General features: G+C 41.1%; 2 protein-coding genes across 4 annotated transcripts in view; one reads left to right on the top strand and one right to left on the bottom strand.

Annotated features, from left to right (window-relative positions):
* Positions 1 to 566: 566 nt before the first annotated feature.
* Positions 567 to 14,591, top strand: HDDC2 (HD domain containing 2). 3 transcript variants are annotated; one of them, XM_054978015.1, is made up of 6 exons: positions 567 to 684; positions 1,350 to 1,471; positions 4,068 to 4,170; positions 6,763 to 6,831; positions 10,134 to 10,272; positions 14,405 to 14,591. In XM_054978015.1, the coding sequence occupies exons 1-6, from the start codon at positions 640 to 642 to the stop codon at positions 14,458 to 14,460; spliced, it is 534 nt and encodes a 177-aa protein (XP_054833990.1). In that variant the 5' UTR covers positions 567 to 639; the 3' UTR covers positions 14,461 to 14,591. The 3 variants fall into 3 exon arrangements, with proteins under 3 accessions (XP_054833990.1, XP_054833982.1, XP_054834000.1); XM_054978007.1 differs by lacking the exon at positions 14,405 to 14,591 and adding an exon at positions 11,986 to 12,144; XM_054978025.1 differs by lacking the exon at positions 14,405 to 14,591 and adding an exon at positions 11,847 to 11,979.
* Positions 14,592 to 15,127: 536 nt separating this feature from the next.
* TPD52L1 (TPD52 like 1) overlaps positions 15,128 to 19,324 on the bottom strand; it is a 47,313-nt gene continuing 43,116 nt past the window's right edge. The window contains exons 8-9 of the mRNA XM_054971782.1: positions 18,178 to 18,238; positions 15,128 to 15,276 (exon numbers count right to left, since the gene is read on the bottom strand). Of these exons, the coding sequence (XP_054827757.1) occupies positions 15,145 to 15,276; positions 18,178 to 18,238 (193 nt within the window). The 3' untranslated portion in view covers positions 15,128 to 15,144. The remainder of the gene's footprint in view (positions 15,277 to 18,177; positions 18,239 to 19,324) is intronic.

The raw sequence follows: 19,324 nt of genomic DNA, 5'->3' as shown, positions 1-19,324 counted from the left end.
TCACCATGTTCAATTCGAGGCACTTTCAAATAGTCGCATATAACACTGCAGACCGCAGCCTTCGCGCTGTGTTTAGCTTTGAGATGTCAGATTGATGCTTCCATCCACTACCACCTTAATAATCAGTTTGGCAACAACAAAACAAGCCATAAAGTAGCACTTTCTTCTTTTTTAAAAAGAAAGTTGAGGTAGATACACGCCTAGTTCTAATTTGTAATAGTACCTAACGGATTTAACTCAACCCCCCCCCTTTTTTTTTAATATTAATCAGGCAGGCAACGCTATCCCGGCCTGTTCCATAAAGCAGGAGGGGGTGCGGATACGGTCTTTCCGGGTCGTTCTTCAGAAGCTGCTCCTTGGACTGACGGGCAAGCCTAGCTTCACTGCAGAAGTCGGTCCCGTAGCGCCCAATATGGCGCACTCTCACTCCAAGGGATCCTCGATTGCAGCTCGGATTTCCAACATTTTGATTGCCGCTCTGATTTGGGGGGCGAGGAGAGAGAAAGGAAGGCGACTGCTCGTTCCAGCCAACCAGCTTCGGAGGAGCTGCCCGGCTCTGACGCCACTTCCTTCTCCTCCTGCTTCAAGGATCTGAGTGGTGCCGGGCGTTGTATTCCTTGTGAAGTTGTAGTAGGCAGGATGGGGAGCTTGTTACAGTTCATAAGGCTGGTGGGGCAACTGAAGGTGAGCAAAGGTGGCCAGGGGGAGTTGGAGCCCAGGTGGGTTTTGCTTCTTCCTGCGACGCCTGCGATTTCCGCAAGCGCGCGAGAATCGCCGCTGCAACCTTTAAGGCGGCGCTTGCGAGGGGAGTCGTTTTCATTACACTTAGGCTTGTCCTTGAATACAGAGATACTAGAAGTCGCGCTGTGTAGCTAGATCTTTCCCGGATTTCCTTTCCTAGCCAGCTTGCATGTCGCTAGGAGGGAAAGATGCAGGGCGACTTGGAGGAGGACCTAATGCAAAGGTGGCGATAACAGGACAGGGATGCTGGAGGAAAGTCGAGAGAGTACAAGGCTGCAATTCAGTGCACTCTCACCTGGGAGTAAGCTGTATGATAGCACGGTGGGACCTACTTCTGAGGAAGTATGCCTACAGTTGCACTGTAAAAATAAACAGTGGCTGACCAGCAGAGGCAATGGGCTGACATGTCTGCTTGGATTTTGCAAGGGATGGCGCTATTGCCTTGGGGGAGGCAAGACTGCAACTGAGTTACTTGGTGCTAGCCTTGTGAAGGCCCCCTTGGATCCAAGGATAATACCGATCATTTTAAATGTAGGTGTGATGTGACAGCGTATAGTAATGAATAGTAACAAATCCTTGACAGTATTGCTCAACCTATTTTCAACTAGAGAGTACCACGGACAGGCTGGGTATATAGAAAAGTAGCAAATCCAGAGAGTGTCTCAGATCATATGTACAGGATGGCAGTCATGGCTTTGGTAACTGAAGATAAAGAACTTAATAAAGATAGGTGAGTATGCTAAGATACGTCATTGTAGGTATCTCTTGATCATTGTGGGGAACTGCAGATAATGGCCTCAATCCTGAGAAAAGGTAGTTGCTCCTATATCCTGTTGAAATCAGTGAGACTAAGATATGCACAGCTAACTTAGCCAGTGGGTTTCAGTGAAAGTTGCTCCTAAATTTTGTCTGGATCAGGGCTTGTTTATTTGCAAAACTGAACCATCAGAATTCCAAACCATCCAAGTAACAGAGAAATCAGAACTGTTCTTTTTCATTGATGCTGCCTTAATTGCACCATCCCCTGTAAGTGTGTCAAACTGGATCACAAAGGGCTCTTAATGTTTGACACATGATTTAACCAGTGCAGTTTCGAAAAGCTGGGACATGTTTAACAAGGTTTGAAGTCCCTTTATAGGTCCAGCCTGTTTTATTTCCTTCAGATTTCTAATGTGCAGAGGATTTTATATTCTTGCTTAATATATAAAAATCATTGGTTCCCAACCTTTTTGGTATGGCAACCCAGAAGTTCACTTGATTGATGTGGTGACCCATTGATTTACTGTCACATAAATTTTGGACCATAGGTTTTTGGCATCCATTGTTTTCATGCATTTTAACTGCAAGTTTGCCTATTTTATTACTGTTACTTCCAAGCAAAAATGTATTTAACACTTATTAATGTGGAATCTGTTGAAATGTTTATTGTACTTAGTTATTCAGTTTTTAATGCAAAAGTACAAATATAACTATATGATTGCAGTTTGTATCTTCATGAACTAAAAAAATTAGTCTAAAAATTTACAATTATGCAAGTAGTATAGATATGACATACTAAGAATCTTTTAATAGTTCAATTCACAATAAAGTCCATTTTGGCTAGTATCAGTGGATAAGTATGTATAGAGATTGAGAAAGCATAACATGGAAAAGAAGTTAGGGCTTAGCTGAAAACACCTGTTTAGCTGAAAACACCTTCTGTTTTCTCATCATCAGCTTAGACCAGTACGTCCTATCCAGAGTCCCAGACACATTCTGTCTGACAATGTCTGGTGTGAGGGAGGGAATGAAGCTGGCATTTTAAGCTTGTGAGATATAGCCTTGGAGAGCACATCAAAAAGAGCCTTCTTGGATTGAAAAATAATACATACATCTATGAGAGGAAAGTACAAGAAGATCATTCTATTCCTCTACCAGTGCTACCACACTGATCACTAATTTTACCCATTAAAATAGCAACTTTAAAAGGTTAATGTTGCTAGCCAGTAACTTGTGGATCAACAGAGCAGACTTAGTTATCTTTAAAAATGAAGAGCATCTAACAGTTGATAAGTGGTTATCATCCTTCTGGACCAAGCAGAACCCCATAGCCCCCAATCTGCAATTTCTTTTCTTTGTAGAAGTTTGAAGAGGTGTGCCCAGGAGACGTATATAAATTGTGGCTTCCCCAACAAGTCAAGGATTGCTTGGTCCTGACATTCCTCCCCTGTGGACTACCAGAGTATAACAATCTCAGTACTACTGCCCATGACCCCCCTGCGCTCCCATCCCTATAAGCACCTGGCCTCACAGACAAACTGCCTGGAAGCTGCTGCTGCGCTAAGCAAGGCTGCAGCAAGAAGCAGCAGAGGCACAACACATCTGAAGCACATAGGAGTTCAGATTTCCTGGGTAAGGTAATTCCTTTGGCCATTTGGTAAACATGCAACAGCAGACACAGCTCACAAATGGCATTTTTAAAAAAGGACCTCAGCAACTGCTGAGAAAGGGCTAGGTGGCATGGCATTAACGTCAAAGGAAATTGGGGGTGGGGGGGAGCATGGCTGAAGAAAGAAAAAATGCAGCTTCAGTTAAAAACACAGCAAGGCAAGCAACTCCTGTACAAAATTCTAAGGAACCTCAAAGATCCAAAGCTGTTCAGAAGGCTCCAGCAGAGCAGCTTCCGACCTCAAAAATTAGGGGAGGGGCATCAGATCAACAGCTAAGCTTGCCTAACAAAGATAGGGAGGGATAAAAGTCCATGCAGCTCACTCACTCACACCAGCCTTCCTCACTCTCTGTGTATCACTTTGCAACTGAAAGGGAGAGGTAGAAAGCCGTTTTGTTGCAACAGAAAATGCTGCTTAGTGTGTTTTACAATCATCCCAAAGTTCCGGACAGCTATCTACTGAGGAGGAAAAGACAGAGCCTGCTGCTGGTTTGCTGGGGAAGAAGGCATGTGCGTCTGCTGCTTTCCTGGCATGCAGGCATCCCTGCAGCTGAAGCCTTGCTATGGACTGCTGGTTGGCTGGCTTTCTATGCTCCACGCCCTCCGCCTCAGAGATTCAGTGTGTGTTAGCTGGACACCAGACATGCAGGAGAAGGAAACAGCTGTCATAAGTCAATGAGAACCCACAACACACCTCTGCATGCTTTGTGACTCACTTTTGGGTCAGGACTCACAGGTTGAGAAATGCTGAGATATATCAGTATCAAATAATGATACAAGCTTTTTCCATTGGTTGCAGAGGTTGGTTAAATATAAGGTGAATGAAATTTGGTTTAATGAACTCTGATGTAGACATAAGAGAGGGAGCTTAATTCTTGAATGCTTCTCTTCATCCCAGATGTATACGACTCGCTCTGGTTCATGATATGGCTGAGTGCATTGTTGGTGACATTGCTCCTGCTGATAACATTACCAAAGAGGAGAAACATAGACGAGAAAAGGTTAGTCTGATGTCATATAGAATGTCTACATGTACTGAACTTGTTGAAAGAAATAAGGAAGAACTATCTGAGAGCTCTTCCAAATACCTTCACTCCTATGCCAATTGTATAAAGCATTCTAATAGTTAGAATCTTTCTCTAGCCTGAGAAGATACTTAAGTTTAAAGCCATTGGTAAATATCTGAGTCCAATTCAAGATGTTGACCTTTAAAGCCCTACATGACTTGGGACCAGCGTACCTGAAGGACTGTCTACTCCTGTATGAACCTACCTGGTGGCTAGAAATCTTCCAAGGCTTTGTTTCAGGTGCCCTCACCTTCTGAGATCAGCTGGATGGCAATCCAAGAGAGGTCCTTGTTGACCATGGCATCAAAACTGTATAGATCTCTTAAAGCGCTGAGATTAAACAAAATGCATAGTAGTCTCTATAGTAATTATACTGGAGATAAATTTTAGTTCATGTCCTAAGTAAAGAGTCAATATAAGCCAACGTATAATAATATCCCTAGTGAAATTTCCCAGGCTTATTCCCTGCTTTTTATTTTTAACATCCAGCCTGGGAAAGATTTTGGACAACTCAGCAGCTTGCGCTCTTATGTTGTATGTTATTTTAGATAATCTTAATAAATATTACTGCAAAATGAAACAAATAATAGGGGCGCAAAAGAAAACGAGCAAGCTGGAAATACATCCAGAAATTGCTGTTTCATTTTGTTAAAGCAGCTTTCAGAATGGTGAACCAAATCTTGGAAACCAAATTGTAACGGCACCCTCCCACCAAAAAGTTTGTGTGTTTCTTTTTGGTTCTTGTCTCACAGTGGCAGGAACAGGAGGCAGGCACTGGGCTTGCATGGCAGCATCTTGTTTTCTTAACGGCATTCGCCAATCAGATCCCAAAGGGAGAGAGCCCTTATGTTATTAACTCTGTTGACAGGAAGGGGAAATGGGTGCAGTGTGCACGAGTGCATCATTTTTTTCCCTGTCACCACCCAGGCAATGGCATAGTCTCCCTGCCAGTTAGGTCCTTGCAAGGGGAGACCCCTCCCTGTGTGTATCAGCTTTGGAAACAGTTGGAAGGAGGAATGTGCAGACTTCAGTCATAGGCTGCAATATTAAAGACACTTCCCTGAGAGCAAGCACTAGTGAATAATATGGGACTTGCATCTAAGTAGACATGTTTAGGGTGGAATGTGCATCTTGGTTTGTTTTGAAGTGCTACCTAGGCACTGGTTCGTCTCTCCTACCCCCATCAGGGCACTTGGATGGATGGTCATTATAAGGAAAAGGCCTGTGGGGTGTGTGTGTGTATGCGTATGCACAAGTAGTTTGTTCAGACAGTGAAACTTGATACAAGTCCAGAAGACTTCAATCATAGGCCACAATTCTAAAGACACGTCCCTGGGAATAAGCACAATTAAATTTGATCTGGGTAGACCTGTTTACAATTGCTTACCCCACATCCTGCAAGCCATTCACCTAGTTTGCCCTTTGCATGCAATCCTGCAGCAAAAGGAAAACGTATGGAGAAAACACAGGTCTGTTTAAGCTGGAGGGTGGAGTGGGATTCAGACAGTCATGCTGCCTGCCAGTCTGCACATGGGCGATGGAGATTGGTGCTGATTAATGCAAGACATCCCCCCCCCCATTGTAAGACCAGAACTACAAAGCACAAGGAAGCATGGCACCAACAGGCAACAGCAGAATGTAAAGGTAATAATTTATTGGCGCTATAGAAAAAGAAAGAAGTGAACATAAAGCAAGATTGTTTTTGCCGCCGCCATCTCACTACCCCTTTGCCATCCAGCTTCCTGCCATAGTGTTCATCCACTAGCAGTCCCCTTCTTCAGGGTCTGTTGTATGTGTATGTAATGTAAAAGAGGAAAAACTTGGTGGATCAATGGTTTAGAAGAAGGACTGTGTTCTGTGTGACTTTGGTGTCGTTAAGTGCAAAAATGGCTGCCCAAAAGAGCCTGAAAGCCTACATTGCAAAGAACGGGGCTGAAACTCATGATAATGAGGAAAAAAAAACAAATGGAGTAGATCTGAGTTGGCAACTCCCCATCCAGAAAAAAAAAACAGTACATAGTTCCTTTGGAAACGCTGGAACCAAAACTGAAATATAATTTTTTTCAATGCACACCACTGGTTACTGCATGGCTTTCCCCCCTGGATTTTGCTGTGGACCAATTTAGTACCTATTTTTTGTCTATTATGATGGCCAGTAGAGGTCACCATCATAGTCTACTTCTAGAATCTTGTTAAGGGCCTACTGCCTTGCTTGTTATAGCGTTTGTTTGTTTTTTGCAGTAACCACTCTCTTTTAATTTCTGCCTTGATTACTACATTTTATTATGGGAATTAGTGATCAGCTAGCAGCTCATATAATTTTCTGCTTTCTTTGGCTGCTATTCAGTTGCTGGGGATAAGCTGTTCTATAAAGATTTTTTTTTGTATGTTGACAACTATTATTCTACCAGGATAATCTGGCAGTTCCTGCAGGTTCTAAAAAACATGGTGCTTTCCCGCAAAGCAGGAACTCAAATGTAACATTTTGTTTTAACACAAAACAAAATGTAGGATTCTGTTTTTCAGGAGGCTATGAAACATTTGACCCAGCTGCTGTCGGAAGACGTAAAAAAAGAAATTTATGAACTTTGGGAGGTGAGCTTTAAACATCTGAAATATGCTTAACTGTCAACAGGCTGAATCATGAAATGAAATGAAAACAGGCTGAATCATTCTAGGAAATAAGATGTGGAAAAATATTAAATGTGAAGACAAAGATAATATGCACATTTCTGGAATTTAAGAAAGTTCATTGCCATAAATAGTTAAACTGAATAACTCTAAAGAAAAGAGTTTTGTGTGTTTATTTTAAGCCCTCTTGGTTGGGTGAGAAGGTAGAATTATAAACATCTTAATTAATGTTATTTTGTCTTGTATGTACATCTTGTATACCACAAATTCTCCTAGTATATAAACATTTCTAATACATTTTGGTATGTGAAGGGAGCTGTTAGGATCCTAACCTTGGTGGCCTGCGGAAGCGTTCACTAGAAACAGCCCTTCTTGTTGGATTATGGATTTCAAGTTAATGAGGGTCACAATCTGCTCTCTCACCCACTTGATGCTGTTTGAGTCTTCTAGAGTATATGAGCAAAACTCAGCAAAACAGGTTTTAAATACCAGTGTTACACAGAACAGTCAGTAATTAGATAGAAATGAAATGAGAGCCAGCTCTCTATTCTGTAGATTTCCGCCTTCCCAGCCTCTTCTCATGGGAAATGTCAGGAGGCTGTAACTAGTCCATGGGTGCCTCTTCATATTTATTGTGCCTTGAGGTACCTTTCTGCCTTGTACAGGAACAGAATCCAGTCGCCTACTTTCCACCCACCAAAAATTCAACATATTCTTTTCATCTTTGTCACTAAAATCATTTACAGCATGCACATTTGGTCACTAGTGGTTTGTTTATGCCTACAGAATAATTGAACTGGTTGGATACCTCATGAATTCATGGTAGCATGGTGAAAGGATAAGTAGAGGCTTGCTTAACTCCATTTAAAATAATTCTATGAAAATGTTCGGTAACTTTGCACTGGCACAGGCAATTAATTCAACAGAAAAAATGTAACTTCTTCTCTTTCTGTTTGGACTGTGGCTTCAGAATGGGAAAGGAGCTGGAGAGTTATGTAACCCATCTAGCTTTAAAAGGGCCAGGTTGGTGGCTAGAGTTATGGAGGCCCCATTCAAAGCCTGAACTGCTGCTTATCTACAGCTTTTATTGAAAGATGAGGAAAACAAGTGGTATAGAACTGGGAGTTTTGAACAAAAAACTGTTGACAATGAGTAGTTCCAAATTTAAGGCAAGGGGAGAAGTTACGTCTCAGACACCAGAACTCATGAAATCAAGGAAAGTCTGGATGCCTAGTGAGGGTTTCCCTCTTTACAGGCACTGAAAAGCAAATTTTCCCCAAAGCAGCAGGAGACACTTTGGAACAAAAGGCTGATGAAGATCTCCAACTACTGTTCTCACTGCCCTTCTGCCGTCTGCTCTTCTCACTGCTCCATAGACTGTCTTCTCTGGAACTTTGTCCACAAAGAAATCTCCACCTCCTCAGGAAAAAACACCTCAGCTGCTGCTTCTCTCTCTTTTGGAGTTCTTGTGCTGTTCTGTGCAACAGCAAGCCTGCACAGAAACCCCTGTTCAAAGAGCAATGTTTTCAAAGGGTCACACAGTAACATAGCTTGTTACTGAACTTGCTCCCCTCCATCTACATCTTTAGCCTTATGTAGAAGCTGTTTATCATTTCCAGAATGCATTTATTTATTTAAAATATTTGTCTCTTTTCCACCTAATTAATGGTTCCCAAGGTAGCAAACATTAAAAAAGCATTTAAATACAAATATACATAATACAAATACATAATACATAAAATACAAACATATAAAAACACACAAATGGAGGGCTATTAAAAGTTAGTGAAAGAATGCCAAACAAAACAAGATTTTTTATAGAGGATAGGTAACTAAAGGGAACCTCCGAATCCAGAGGCAGTAAACCTCTATGCCTTGTTGTTAGCCCTCTAGAGTAACTGGTTGGTCACTGTGTGAAACGGGATGTTGGAGAAAGAGACCATTGCTACGATCTAGCAGGGCTCTTTTAAAAAAAATTATGTCTTTACCTGCTGGCAGAAAACAAAGATAGAGGGAGACTGATGAATTTCCCTGGGGAGGGAGTTCCAGAGGTCTGGAGCTGTGACTGCCACCTGTCTAGCATGAAATGACAGGGCCTCTGAAGATGACTGGTATGGTCAGGTATACAGGAATAGCCGATTTTTCACATATGCTGGCCCAAAGCTGTATAGGGCTTTAATGAAATTCTGGGAGTCATTGCAAGCTTGAAGAAAAGGACAACAAATTGGTTACTTTACAAAGAAGAAGCAATTGAAACATCAAATATTTAAAATATTATGAGGTATTCAGTGGCATTCCTTTCTGTGACATGGAAATATATGTGCATAATGGAAATCCTTGAGTAAGACAGCATTTTTACATGTAATAGATTTCAAATTACTGCAATGTTATATTGGTTTTCTTTCAGTTTAACTGTGTGGTTTTCTCCAGAGAATCATGGGAATTGTTGTTTGGCGAGGAATTCTGTTAACAGATAACTTGACTCTCTTGCAGTGCTACCATTTCTAGTATTTCCTGGGGAGAAGGAATTACTATTAAACTAGCCACTTCTTAATTATGGATTGAAAAGCAAAGACCTCAGTGTAGGGCTCCTGTTGAAAGATATATTCAAAGCTAGGAGCTAAAGATTCAGCAGGTACTACTGAAATCAACTAAAGCATTGTTTGAAACCTTCAGTGCTATTTTGGGGGAAGTTTCAGTGGTGCTTCAGTTTCTTGAGTAAACAACAACGCTACTACATAATAAAACTGAGACTGGTTCAGCATCACAAGTGATCTTAGCAATCTTTTATAAATGGGTAAATGAAGTTCTTGGGAGCTATTTAAGACACTGAATACAAATATTTAACTTCTTGCTTCTCTAACCATAAAAGTAGAAGTTGGAGAGTACTTTTGTTATGCTGACACTTGTAAATGTTGAAGGACTCTGAGGAGCCTCTTGGCTAAAGCTTTTGTGTCTAGGTGATTACATAGGTTTGCAATCTCTGGCTGGATATTGTTTACATCTGATCGAACAGTAATTTCCAGAACTCTAGTTTTGCATTTGCAAAAAGTGGTTCATGTTGACATCTTAACAAACTTACAGGATTAATGACACAGTTAAATGTAGGATAACTGTTGCATGTAATAATTTGATCCCTAGACAAGTTACATATTTGATGATTCAGGGGCGTAACATTCCAATGCACAACCTATATGGTTTCTTTCATCTTCCCTCTCAATAAAAGGGAGTTGAATACATTTTTCAATGATGCTCATTCCATTTAGGAATATGAATACCAGGCTAGTGCTGAAGCAAGATTTGTGAAAGAGCTGGACCAATGTGAGATGATACTTCAAGCTTTTGAGTATGAAGAGTTAGAAAAAAACCCTGGAAGACTACAGGAATTTTATGACTCAACTGCAGGTAAAAGTTGTGTTTGTTATTGATAATGGTAGAAAGATTCTGAACTACAGTACTTGGGTTCCATGAGGACCAAACCAGATTTGACAGCTGGACTTTTTCAATAGAGCACACCTTCAAATCACATAGAGACCATGGCATGAGAGGCAATCGAAGCCTTCCAATCTGAAATGGCCCCTGCAGAGCTAATATTTGCCATGTTGGGTAATCACAGCTGTAGATATGGGTACCTGTATGTTCACCCCAGTAGGAAAAACAGCAGCTCTGCCGGCCTGTTTCAAGACAGGAAAATGGTACAGAGGAGGCAGCTTCAAAGCCACCTCACACTAAGGTCTAATTCAGACCACTCCACTCCTGCAACTTCTGTTTAAAGAGAGCATAGCACATTGACCTTTGGAAAACTGAACTAAATCCCCAAGGAGGCACATTTGTTTGGCATTTATTTTGGGAATCAGACTCTCACATGCAGCCAGTGTATGCTAGGATTTTCTGCCAGCACTGGCTTTATTGACCGGTTTCCAGTGAAGAGGTGTACCCAGGTATGCAATATGCAGTCTAACAACAATTTCCTTCTGTATTTGTAGGACTATCTTGATGCAAAAACAGACCATCTCTGGTCCTTCCAGAACTGAACTTGAAATGTAGATAGCTTCCTTAACTCTGGGACTAATACTGCAAATTTGAGTGAATTCTAATATTAACCACAGCCAAATGTGCTTATAAAATTAAAATCATGGAAATGAAACTACTTGTAATAAATTTAAGCATTTTAGTGGCTATTTCCTGAACAAAAGAAAAGCCTTCTAATTTTGGAAAGGTTATCAGTGAGTCATTTGATTGCCAAGTAGCCGAAAGCAGGCTGGAAATAAACCTGTTCAGTGTTCTCAGGCTTTACATAGTAAATGGCTTCTATAATCAAATTGGGAGGACTGTAGCTCAGTGGCAAAGCATCTGCTTGCCATGCAGAAAGTCCTAGGTTCAATCCCCAGCATCTCATTTTTTTTAAAAAAAATACGTTAGTAGTAGATGATATGAAATACCTCTGTCCGAGACTCTGGAGAGCCGCTTCCAGTCTGAGTGGACAGTACTGACCATGGTGGACTAATTGATTCAGTATAAAGCCGCTTCAGTTCTAGCCATTGCATTTTAAATTCAAGCTGTCCACTCATACCTTTTCATTATACAAGGTTATAATTGTTTTCATGAAATTGTTAGACTCCCTACATTTTTGTGAGTCAAAAGGTGGGATGGAAATGAAAATATAGAGGTATTTTACAGAAGCATAAGGTTTCCATGCATTCAGTGGAATAAATTTCTTCTTCTTTTTAAACAAATCTGCCATGCTTATCACAAACATGTTGAAAAGCTGCTGTCTTGGAAGACCCATTTTGGGCATGTGGAATTAGGTGCATTGTTCATTGTGGTCTATGCTATTAACATTTCAGAATTATACAGCCTACACAGTATACTTTCTTCTCCATACTAGTGTGAATTGCTGGTACTCCATCTCTGTACTATTGGTGACAAGAGTCCCTACTTTATTGTGCCCCAAGCTTCCACTGTGGTTTATTGAACAGGTTGCGAAGACTAATGGGATAAAAAGGCATGTGCAGTAAGGAGCTTGTGTTGAAAAGTGCTTAGAAGTATCACTATCATTTTCAAGCACCTAGCAGAATGAGAAAGCATGTTAACGAACTGTGGTCTCTTGATCTACAGGAAAATTTAATCACCCAGAAATAGTTCAGCTGGTGTCTTCCATAAATACAGAAAGAAGTACCAAAATAGCTGCATCAAACAGTGATCCTGCATCTTGAGTAACATTTTGAAGTCATTTCAGCTGTTGTCTAAAATAAAAAATATTTTATGCTCCCAGTACCTTGTGTTGGTTGTGATAATTGTCCTTTAGGTGACATACAATGAAATCCTAAGCAGTTACTTCAGTATAAGCTCACTGATAAGCAACTGCAGAGCTGATGCCCACTGCTCTGTTTTTTAGCAGCTCTCATCAAAGTGACAAGATTCCTATTTCTGAAGTCAAGGATAAAGTGAAATATGTAGTGATTCTTTCATGAAGGATGGGAAGAAATGTGATAATCTGAAGGAAGGGCCAGGATCTGCTGTCCCCTTGGTATCTTAGCAGCTCAACCAAGGAGGTGGTGGTGGCTGCCTTCCAAGGGACAACAACTGCCTTGCTCTAGTGGAAGAGTCAAGCTTGAATTGGTTTTGTTAAACAGTATATATGCTGAATTGGACTTAACTGTCCTCTTGGGGGCACAACAGACTAATTTGTAGTTAGGATAGTTATATACCCCTCTCAGAAGGATGCCCATGAGCTGGTATATTTCATATTCCGGAATACAGACACAAACATCATGTTTTCTAGAAAGATATCTATAGTGAGGTTTCACAAGCGTTGTTATTTAAAACGTTTGTTAGCTGCCTTTCTACCATGCAGGAACTCAAGGTGGCTTATAATACAAATCAAAACAATCACAATCACATATTTGTTGACAAATCCATTGAAGAAGGACCTTGTTGCATTCTCTGCAATCAAGTTCTTTGTATAAAGAGCATGAAACCTAGCAAATTAAAGTACCACATTGAACCAAGTCTCACAGAGTTTGCAGGAAAATACTGTGATTTTTTTTAAAGGAATATATCCTGAAACTGTTCTGTGTAGATTCAGGGGGACCTGCTGCTCAGATAAATGAAGCTGTTCTTGCCTTCTATGGCACTGCTTTACATATTGCTGAATTTAAGATGCTCCTTACAATCACAAGATCTGGGGCAGCAGAGAGGTGAGCAACAAGCCAGAAAGATAAACAGAGACATTTGGATCAAGTAGTCGCAAGCTCCTGTTTGTGCTTCTGGGTGTATAAATTAGCAAGTGTTGTGTTGTACCAAAGTGCTTGTATATGCACAGTTCTTCAAAGGCACCAGCAATTCAAAGGACATCACATACTTGTGGAGGAGATGTGTTCAGGATTGAAAACTAATGCTCATAAGGAACTGGAGTTAGCAAAGATATCTGTTGTATTCACTGAACGGGCACAGTTGCTAATGGGTATTTGTGATATAGGTTGCTACCTTCCCAGTGCACACATCAAATTCTCCTATTGTATGCTTCATCAATAATCTCTTCCCCCTGATTTTGTCGAGGTCTGTTCTGATATTGTTAAAATAGTTAACATGTGAGGCAATACCACAAACTCCAGTTTTCAAAGAATTCCATGAAGAGGCTGCAGCCAAGTTCAATAGAGTTCTATTCCACATTAGTGTTTGCTGGTTATCATGTAGAGAAGTAAGAAATCATTGTGTTCCTGGGAAGGGGGAGAACTGCTAAAGACCAAGAATTTAACATGAAATTCTACCGCTGACCTCACACAGTTTTTTTGGCTGAGATCAATTAGCTGAACTTTTGTACAAATGATAATTATGATTTTGACAGCTAGCTCAACCAATTAGAGTCAAAATTCAGACCCACTGTATCTCAGGGGGAAAAGAACTACAATAAAATAACTCTCATGTGACTTTTGTATAAAGAGCATAAAACCCACATTAGTTTCTGCCTAAAAATGGCAGACACTGCTTGTATGAATTAACCCCTAGAATACATCACCTATGGCACCCATTCATGTGTATGTTAAGGCTCATGGTAGGCACAAATTGCATTACAAGGAAGGTGGTGCTGTCTCAATAGAACACCTGTGTTTCTTGCCCATGTCTTCCCAATGAGGTCAACTTAGAGATGTGATATTCTTATGTTTGGCGGGCCCACCAGCCTTGAGCAAGCTATTTGAAGGAAGCATAAATATGAATATTCTGAGTGTAATAAGATTATGTAACATGTCACCTTGAACTAAAATGTTACCATAGGGATTGGGCACATGTTTCTTGGCCCTTAATCAGTAGTAAGTCAATATGCTTTTACACGGAAATACGAAACAAGTTGACTAGATAACTTTGAAACAGTACTTTTGTCTTCATTTGTCTTAATTAAAAGAGGATTTTGATGTTTAACAAAACAATTTTAAAAATAAGTCAGCATTTCTTACTCTAGAACAGCAGCTAAAAAGTGCAGCTTATGTTATTTCTGAATACCTCAATTCTCTTACATTATTTTACTTTTTGATAGTAAAGAAACGGAAGCTTGGAGCCAGAATCCTCGAACAAAGGAAAACAGTTTATTAGTAACAAAAGTACTTTTGCTGTGGCACTGAATGCTCATTACAAAAGGGAGCAATCCACCAAGTCACAGTGAATCAAGTGAAGCCTGTGGAACAGCTGTGGTTGGTAGACTAAGGACAAAGGATATGTCTAAAGCTGCAGCCTGCCCTTTAAAAAAAGCCAGTCAAAAAACCAAAGCAAGAACATGAGAAGAAACAAGACATTAAGGACAAGCTGGTCATTTGTTAACAAATGCCAAATTATGAGAAATTCAAGTTAATCAATATATTATTTGAATGGATTGCTGAAAATATATAACATATATACATATATGGACAAATTTCTATAGAATACAACATTTGCAGAAGCCATGTTCAAGAGTGGAACAACCTTATCTTGTAAAAACTGGATGTGGAAAAAAAGCATTTATAAAATGACACATTTATTTTCTGCAAGTTATCATGTTCTGTGGCCGCACAAAAAAAATGCTAGAGATAACCAGGGTCCATTTCTGAACTAGTACCGTCAATCTTCCAGTGTCCTGTTCTGACAGGAGAATAATTATTGATGTCTCTGGTGCTTCCTGGTTCAAACTAACATTTTTCCATTTGATGTTAACCAATCACATAGCGAATATATATGCAGTGCTTACACAGCTGAATTGGTCTTATGTGGAGGCGTGGAGAAAACTAGTGCCATCTGTGCAATCTAACACTGAAGCTCCTCTTCTGTTTCTGGAAGTCGACTGCCTACACTGGAGCTCTGGGCACTGGCATGGGCAGTAGAACTGAGAACTTCTTCAAAACTTCCTCCACTCTGGCTTGCGCCTCCAACTTTTGTCTGAATGAAATCAGCAAGGACAACAAGGATAACATTTGATTAAACAAGATGGCTTGTTTTTCTGTTGTCTAAGTAAATGCTTAGGATCATTGTAAATAGACACAATCTGCATGTATAGTTGCTAAACGAGTAAATTCCAGGTAATCTTTTGTTTCTTTAGTTCGTAACAGAAGAGGTTATAACTATAGGTGGGCATGGACTGGGAAAACCCTATGGACCACCAGCCCGTGGTCTGTCAATTTTCACGAACCACGAACTTTTCACGGACCAACCCTGTGCACGGACCAGTTCATTGGTCCATGGTCTGTCACTTCCAGCAGCCCTGGCTCCGCCCCTTCACACCAAGAGAGCCCAAACTCGTAGAGAATCTTCAGCAGCCTCTTCTCCAGCCACCCTCCAAGTTTGGTCAAGATTGCATTTTGGACGTCCAAGTTACAGACCCCCAAAGTGGCCGCCCTCAGGAAACTTCCAGTAGATACTGGAAAATTGAAAAGAGTCCAGTAACACCTTTAAGACTAACCAACTTTACTGTAGCATAAGCTTTCGAGAATCACAGTTCTCTTCATCAGATGAGTCCAGTAGATACTGGAGTTGCAAATGCCAATAGACTTGCATTGGCTAGCAGCACCAAAAAGTAGCAATGAGGCAAAATCAAACAGAAAAGGGTGGGGGAAGAGCCCCCTCACTTACCACACAGACACCTTCTCAGCCGTGGCCTAGGGAATTAATTCTTGTTCCTTGCTCACATAGAGACAAATGAGAGCTCTCTGGTTGGCAGGCAGAGTTGCCTATCAAGGTTTTCAGGGCTAAGATTGGCTGCAGAACTTCCACCCCTCCCTTACAGAATGGGAGCTCTCCGGTTGGCAGGCAGAGCTGCCTATCAAGATTTTGAGGGCTAAGATTGGTGTTGCCATGGCTGCAGAACGTCCACCCCTCTGTTGCCTAGGGAATTCTTTCTCCTTGCTCACAGAGTAGAATGGGAGCTCTCTGCTCAGCAGACAGAGCTGCCTATTAAGTTTTTAAGGGCTGCAAAAGGTCTGTGGACATCCTCTCCATTGGCTAGGGAATTGATAGATTGGTGCCAGGATTGGTGCCAGGACTCATGGACTACCGGACCAGCCCAAACAGACCAAAATTCGTGAATGTGAGTCCTATGAACTGCGAGTTTGTGAACCACGAACTGGGCTGGACCATGCAAAAATTTTGTCTGTTTTATGGACCATGCCCACCTCTAGTTATAACTGTAACAGCAAGTGCCTTAAGGAGACACAAACACCTATTTAAACAATCCCTTTGCTGAAAGCTGCTAGAGCCAATTGCCAAATTGAGAATTATCTAGTTGTACTAATATCTCTTGAAAGTAAAAGGCAAAATGTGTGCATGAACAGCGTTTTGGCCCAGGTTACATTTTTGTTACAAATTCAGTTTTATGTAAGAGTATTCTAAATCCATTATAAATATATAGACTTTAATCGTAAGCCTTGCTTCCATTTGTGCTGTACCTTATTCTGTTGCAGCAGCAATCCTTCACTAGCAGCTTCTGCTTATGCAAAACCAGGATCTTTCAGTAAGCTGAAAAGCATTTAGAGCCACAGGAAAACACACACTGGAGGTCCACTTTTGCTGCAGTTTACAAACTGAAGCTACACCAGATCATATTCTTTATACACTTACATCACTGCTTGACTCAGGATAACTTTAAAACCAGATACAAGTATACTTCTGAATTGGTTGGTCATCATTGGTGTTTTCTAACATTAAATTTATAAAGATGTAATCATGCAGCAGAAGCAGGAAAAATTGCTATGCAGTACAAATTTTATTTAAAAACATATTATTAAATTCAGATCCTAAGATAAAATAAAAGCTAGCATATGAAGCTAAGGATTTGATCTGGACAAAGGCTGAATGTACTTTGAATGTTTCATGACAAGCTGTTCAAAGAACAAGAGTACATTGAATTCCACAGCAAGAACTCCATAAAATTCAACCTGGCTTTGGCAGAAGTGTCAGCAACAACAAACTGTCAGCAACAACAACTTTCGCCAAACAACAAGGGCAGTATTTTATTCTGCGTCTGTACCTTATTACCTTTTCACACATTTTCAGATACATTTGACCCCTAAACTGGAATGTTTTAATGCTCTAGCAGGTTTCAGTAGCAGTTTGTGGGGCTGTCATCAAGAATTTATTTTATCCATACTGTTGATCTAATTGCACAGAAGTATAAGTTAGTATGCACTGTACATGAACACAGTCAGAAGATGTTCTAGATCAGGGGGCTTCGATCAATGGCTTGTGACCACTAGGTGAGTCACCAAGCCTCATTTGCTAGGCTGTAAGCTGCTCTAGAACTGCCGTTTTGTTTTGCTCCCCTGCTTTTGCTGAGTAAAGGTACTATTCCTCCTGCCTTTCCTTGCATGCACTCTAACAGCAACAGGATGGAAATTCTCAGCAATGAAGTGGATTTCTCCATTTTTCTTGCCAGTAGCTTGTTCTTCTATGCTGCATCTTTTGGCAGTCTGTCTGTGCTTCGTATCTCCAGCTCTGCTGGTCTGCTCCCCACAGTCTTGGTCTTGACACCAGTGACATAACACTAGTTAACCTGGGGTGTTAAAGAGTGAAAACCACTGCTCTAGGTTGATCTTACATGAGGAAGTTATAGTTTCTTGGGTATACACAACCTGAAAAACTCTAATGGGGGAAAATTTATATTGCTCTAATGATGTACTGACTTGTCGATAACTGCCCCTTCTCTCTCCCCAGAAGTGAAAGAACAATCTGTGGCTTATCACAGGATAAGTTATGGTTTGCTCCCATTACTAACACTATTTCCAGTGAGAGATTCATGAAAAGCCAAGTGGGGGCAGACTGAACCTGTCACTACTTTCTTTCACATACCTTAAGGCTTGTGACAGTGGTCTCAACCTTTTCTTCAAAGGATTTGAATGTAGGAGAATTCCTAGAAGAGAAAACAACAAAACTGTCAGCTCTTTAATAGGTTCATGTCCTCAGTTTCTGCAAGGTTCTACAAAATTACTCTCTGTCAGGATTTATTTTTGTAGTTTAGCAATTGCAATTAAACACTTGCCACTGCCTCCAAATTTCAGTTATGATTTATGAAAACACAAGAGCAAGACCATGAGACTTAAAAGTTTATGATGTTATTTATCATTAGTATGTTTGTCATGTATTATCATTATTAATCATTTATCATGTATCATTTATTATGTTGCCATATTGAACATCTCAATGGCTACTGGAGTATTAACAATTAGACATGGGCACGAACAGCATTACGAATGGAAAAAACCCATGAACAGGCCGCTTGGCTGCTCACGAATGGCCTGTTTGTGATGCGCCATTCCAGCCGAACTGTCGGTTGGCGCAAGCCTCATTCGTTGTGCTCGGCCGCCGTTCGGGAAGCTAGACACTCAGGCGCCTTCAATCAATTGCCTTGGCAACAGAGGGCGGGGGAGTGCCTGAACTCTGTCTGCACTTCCTCTGTCGCCCTGGATCCAGAGGAGTTAGCCGTGTTAGTCTGTAGTAGCAAAATCAAAAAGAGTCCAGTAGCACCTTTAAGCTTTAATTGGTTAGTCTTAAAGGTGCTACTGGACTCTTTTTGATTCTGTCTCCCTGGACACCCCAATCAAAGCCCAACTTAGCTTGATGGGCAGGTCTTCCTTACAAGTGTGGAGCTGCAAATCAGTTACAATTGGTAATGTGGGAGCAGACACCAGGGGGGAGGGAGGGAGGAGGGGGTGTTCTGTGGCCACAGGAACTCCAATCTCATCCCTGCAAACCCTGTTAGGCAGTTCTGACTGCCAACCATAGGCCTCTTGCGTTTCTCAATCAGTCCTCAGCTTATAAAAGGGCACTGTGCTCCCAGTTCTGGTTTCACTTTCAGCAAGCAGTGGAGTGGGACAGAGCTCTTAATTGCCTTTTGGGGGAGAGAGAGGGAGAGTGCATTGGAGCTGGGATTTTTTCTGTGTGTGGTGGGTGGGATAGGGAGCTATCCTCTCTGGTTCCAGGGCTGCTGCCAGGCCCT

Source organism: Eublepharis macularius, chromosome 1 (genome assembly GCF_028583425.1).
Source record: "Eublepharis macularius isolate TG4126 chromosome 1, MPM_Emac_v1.0, whole genome shotgun sequence".
In the NCBI taxonomy this organism is placed as follows: Eukaryota; Metazoa; Chordata; class Lepidosauria; order Squamata; family Eublepharidae; genus Eublepharis; species Eublepharis macularius.
This window is presented reverse-complemented; position numbering and strand designations above follow the sequence as displayed.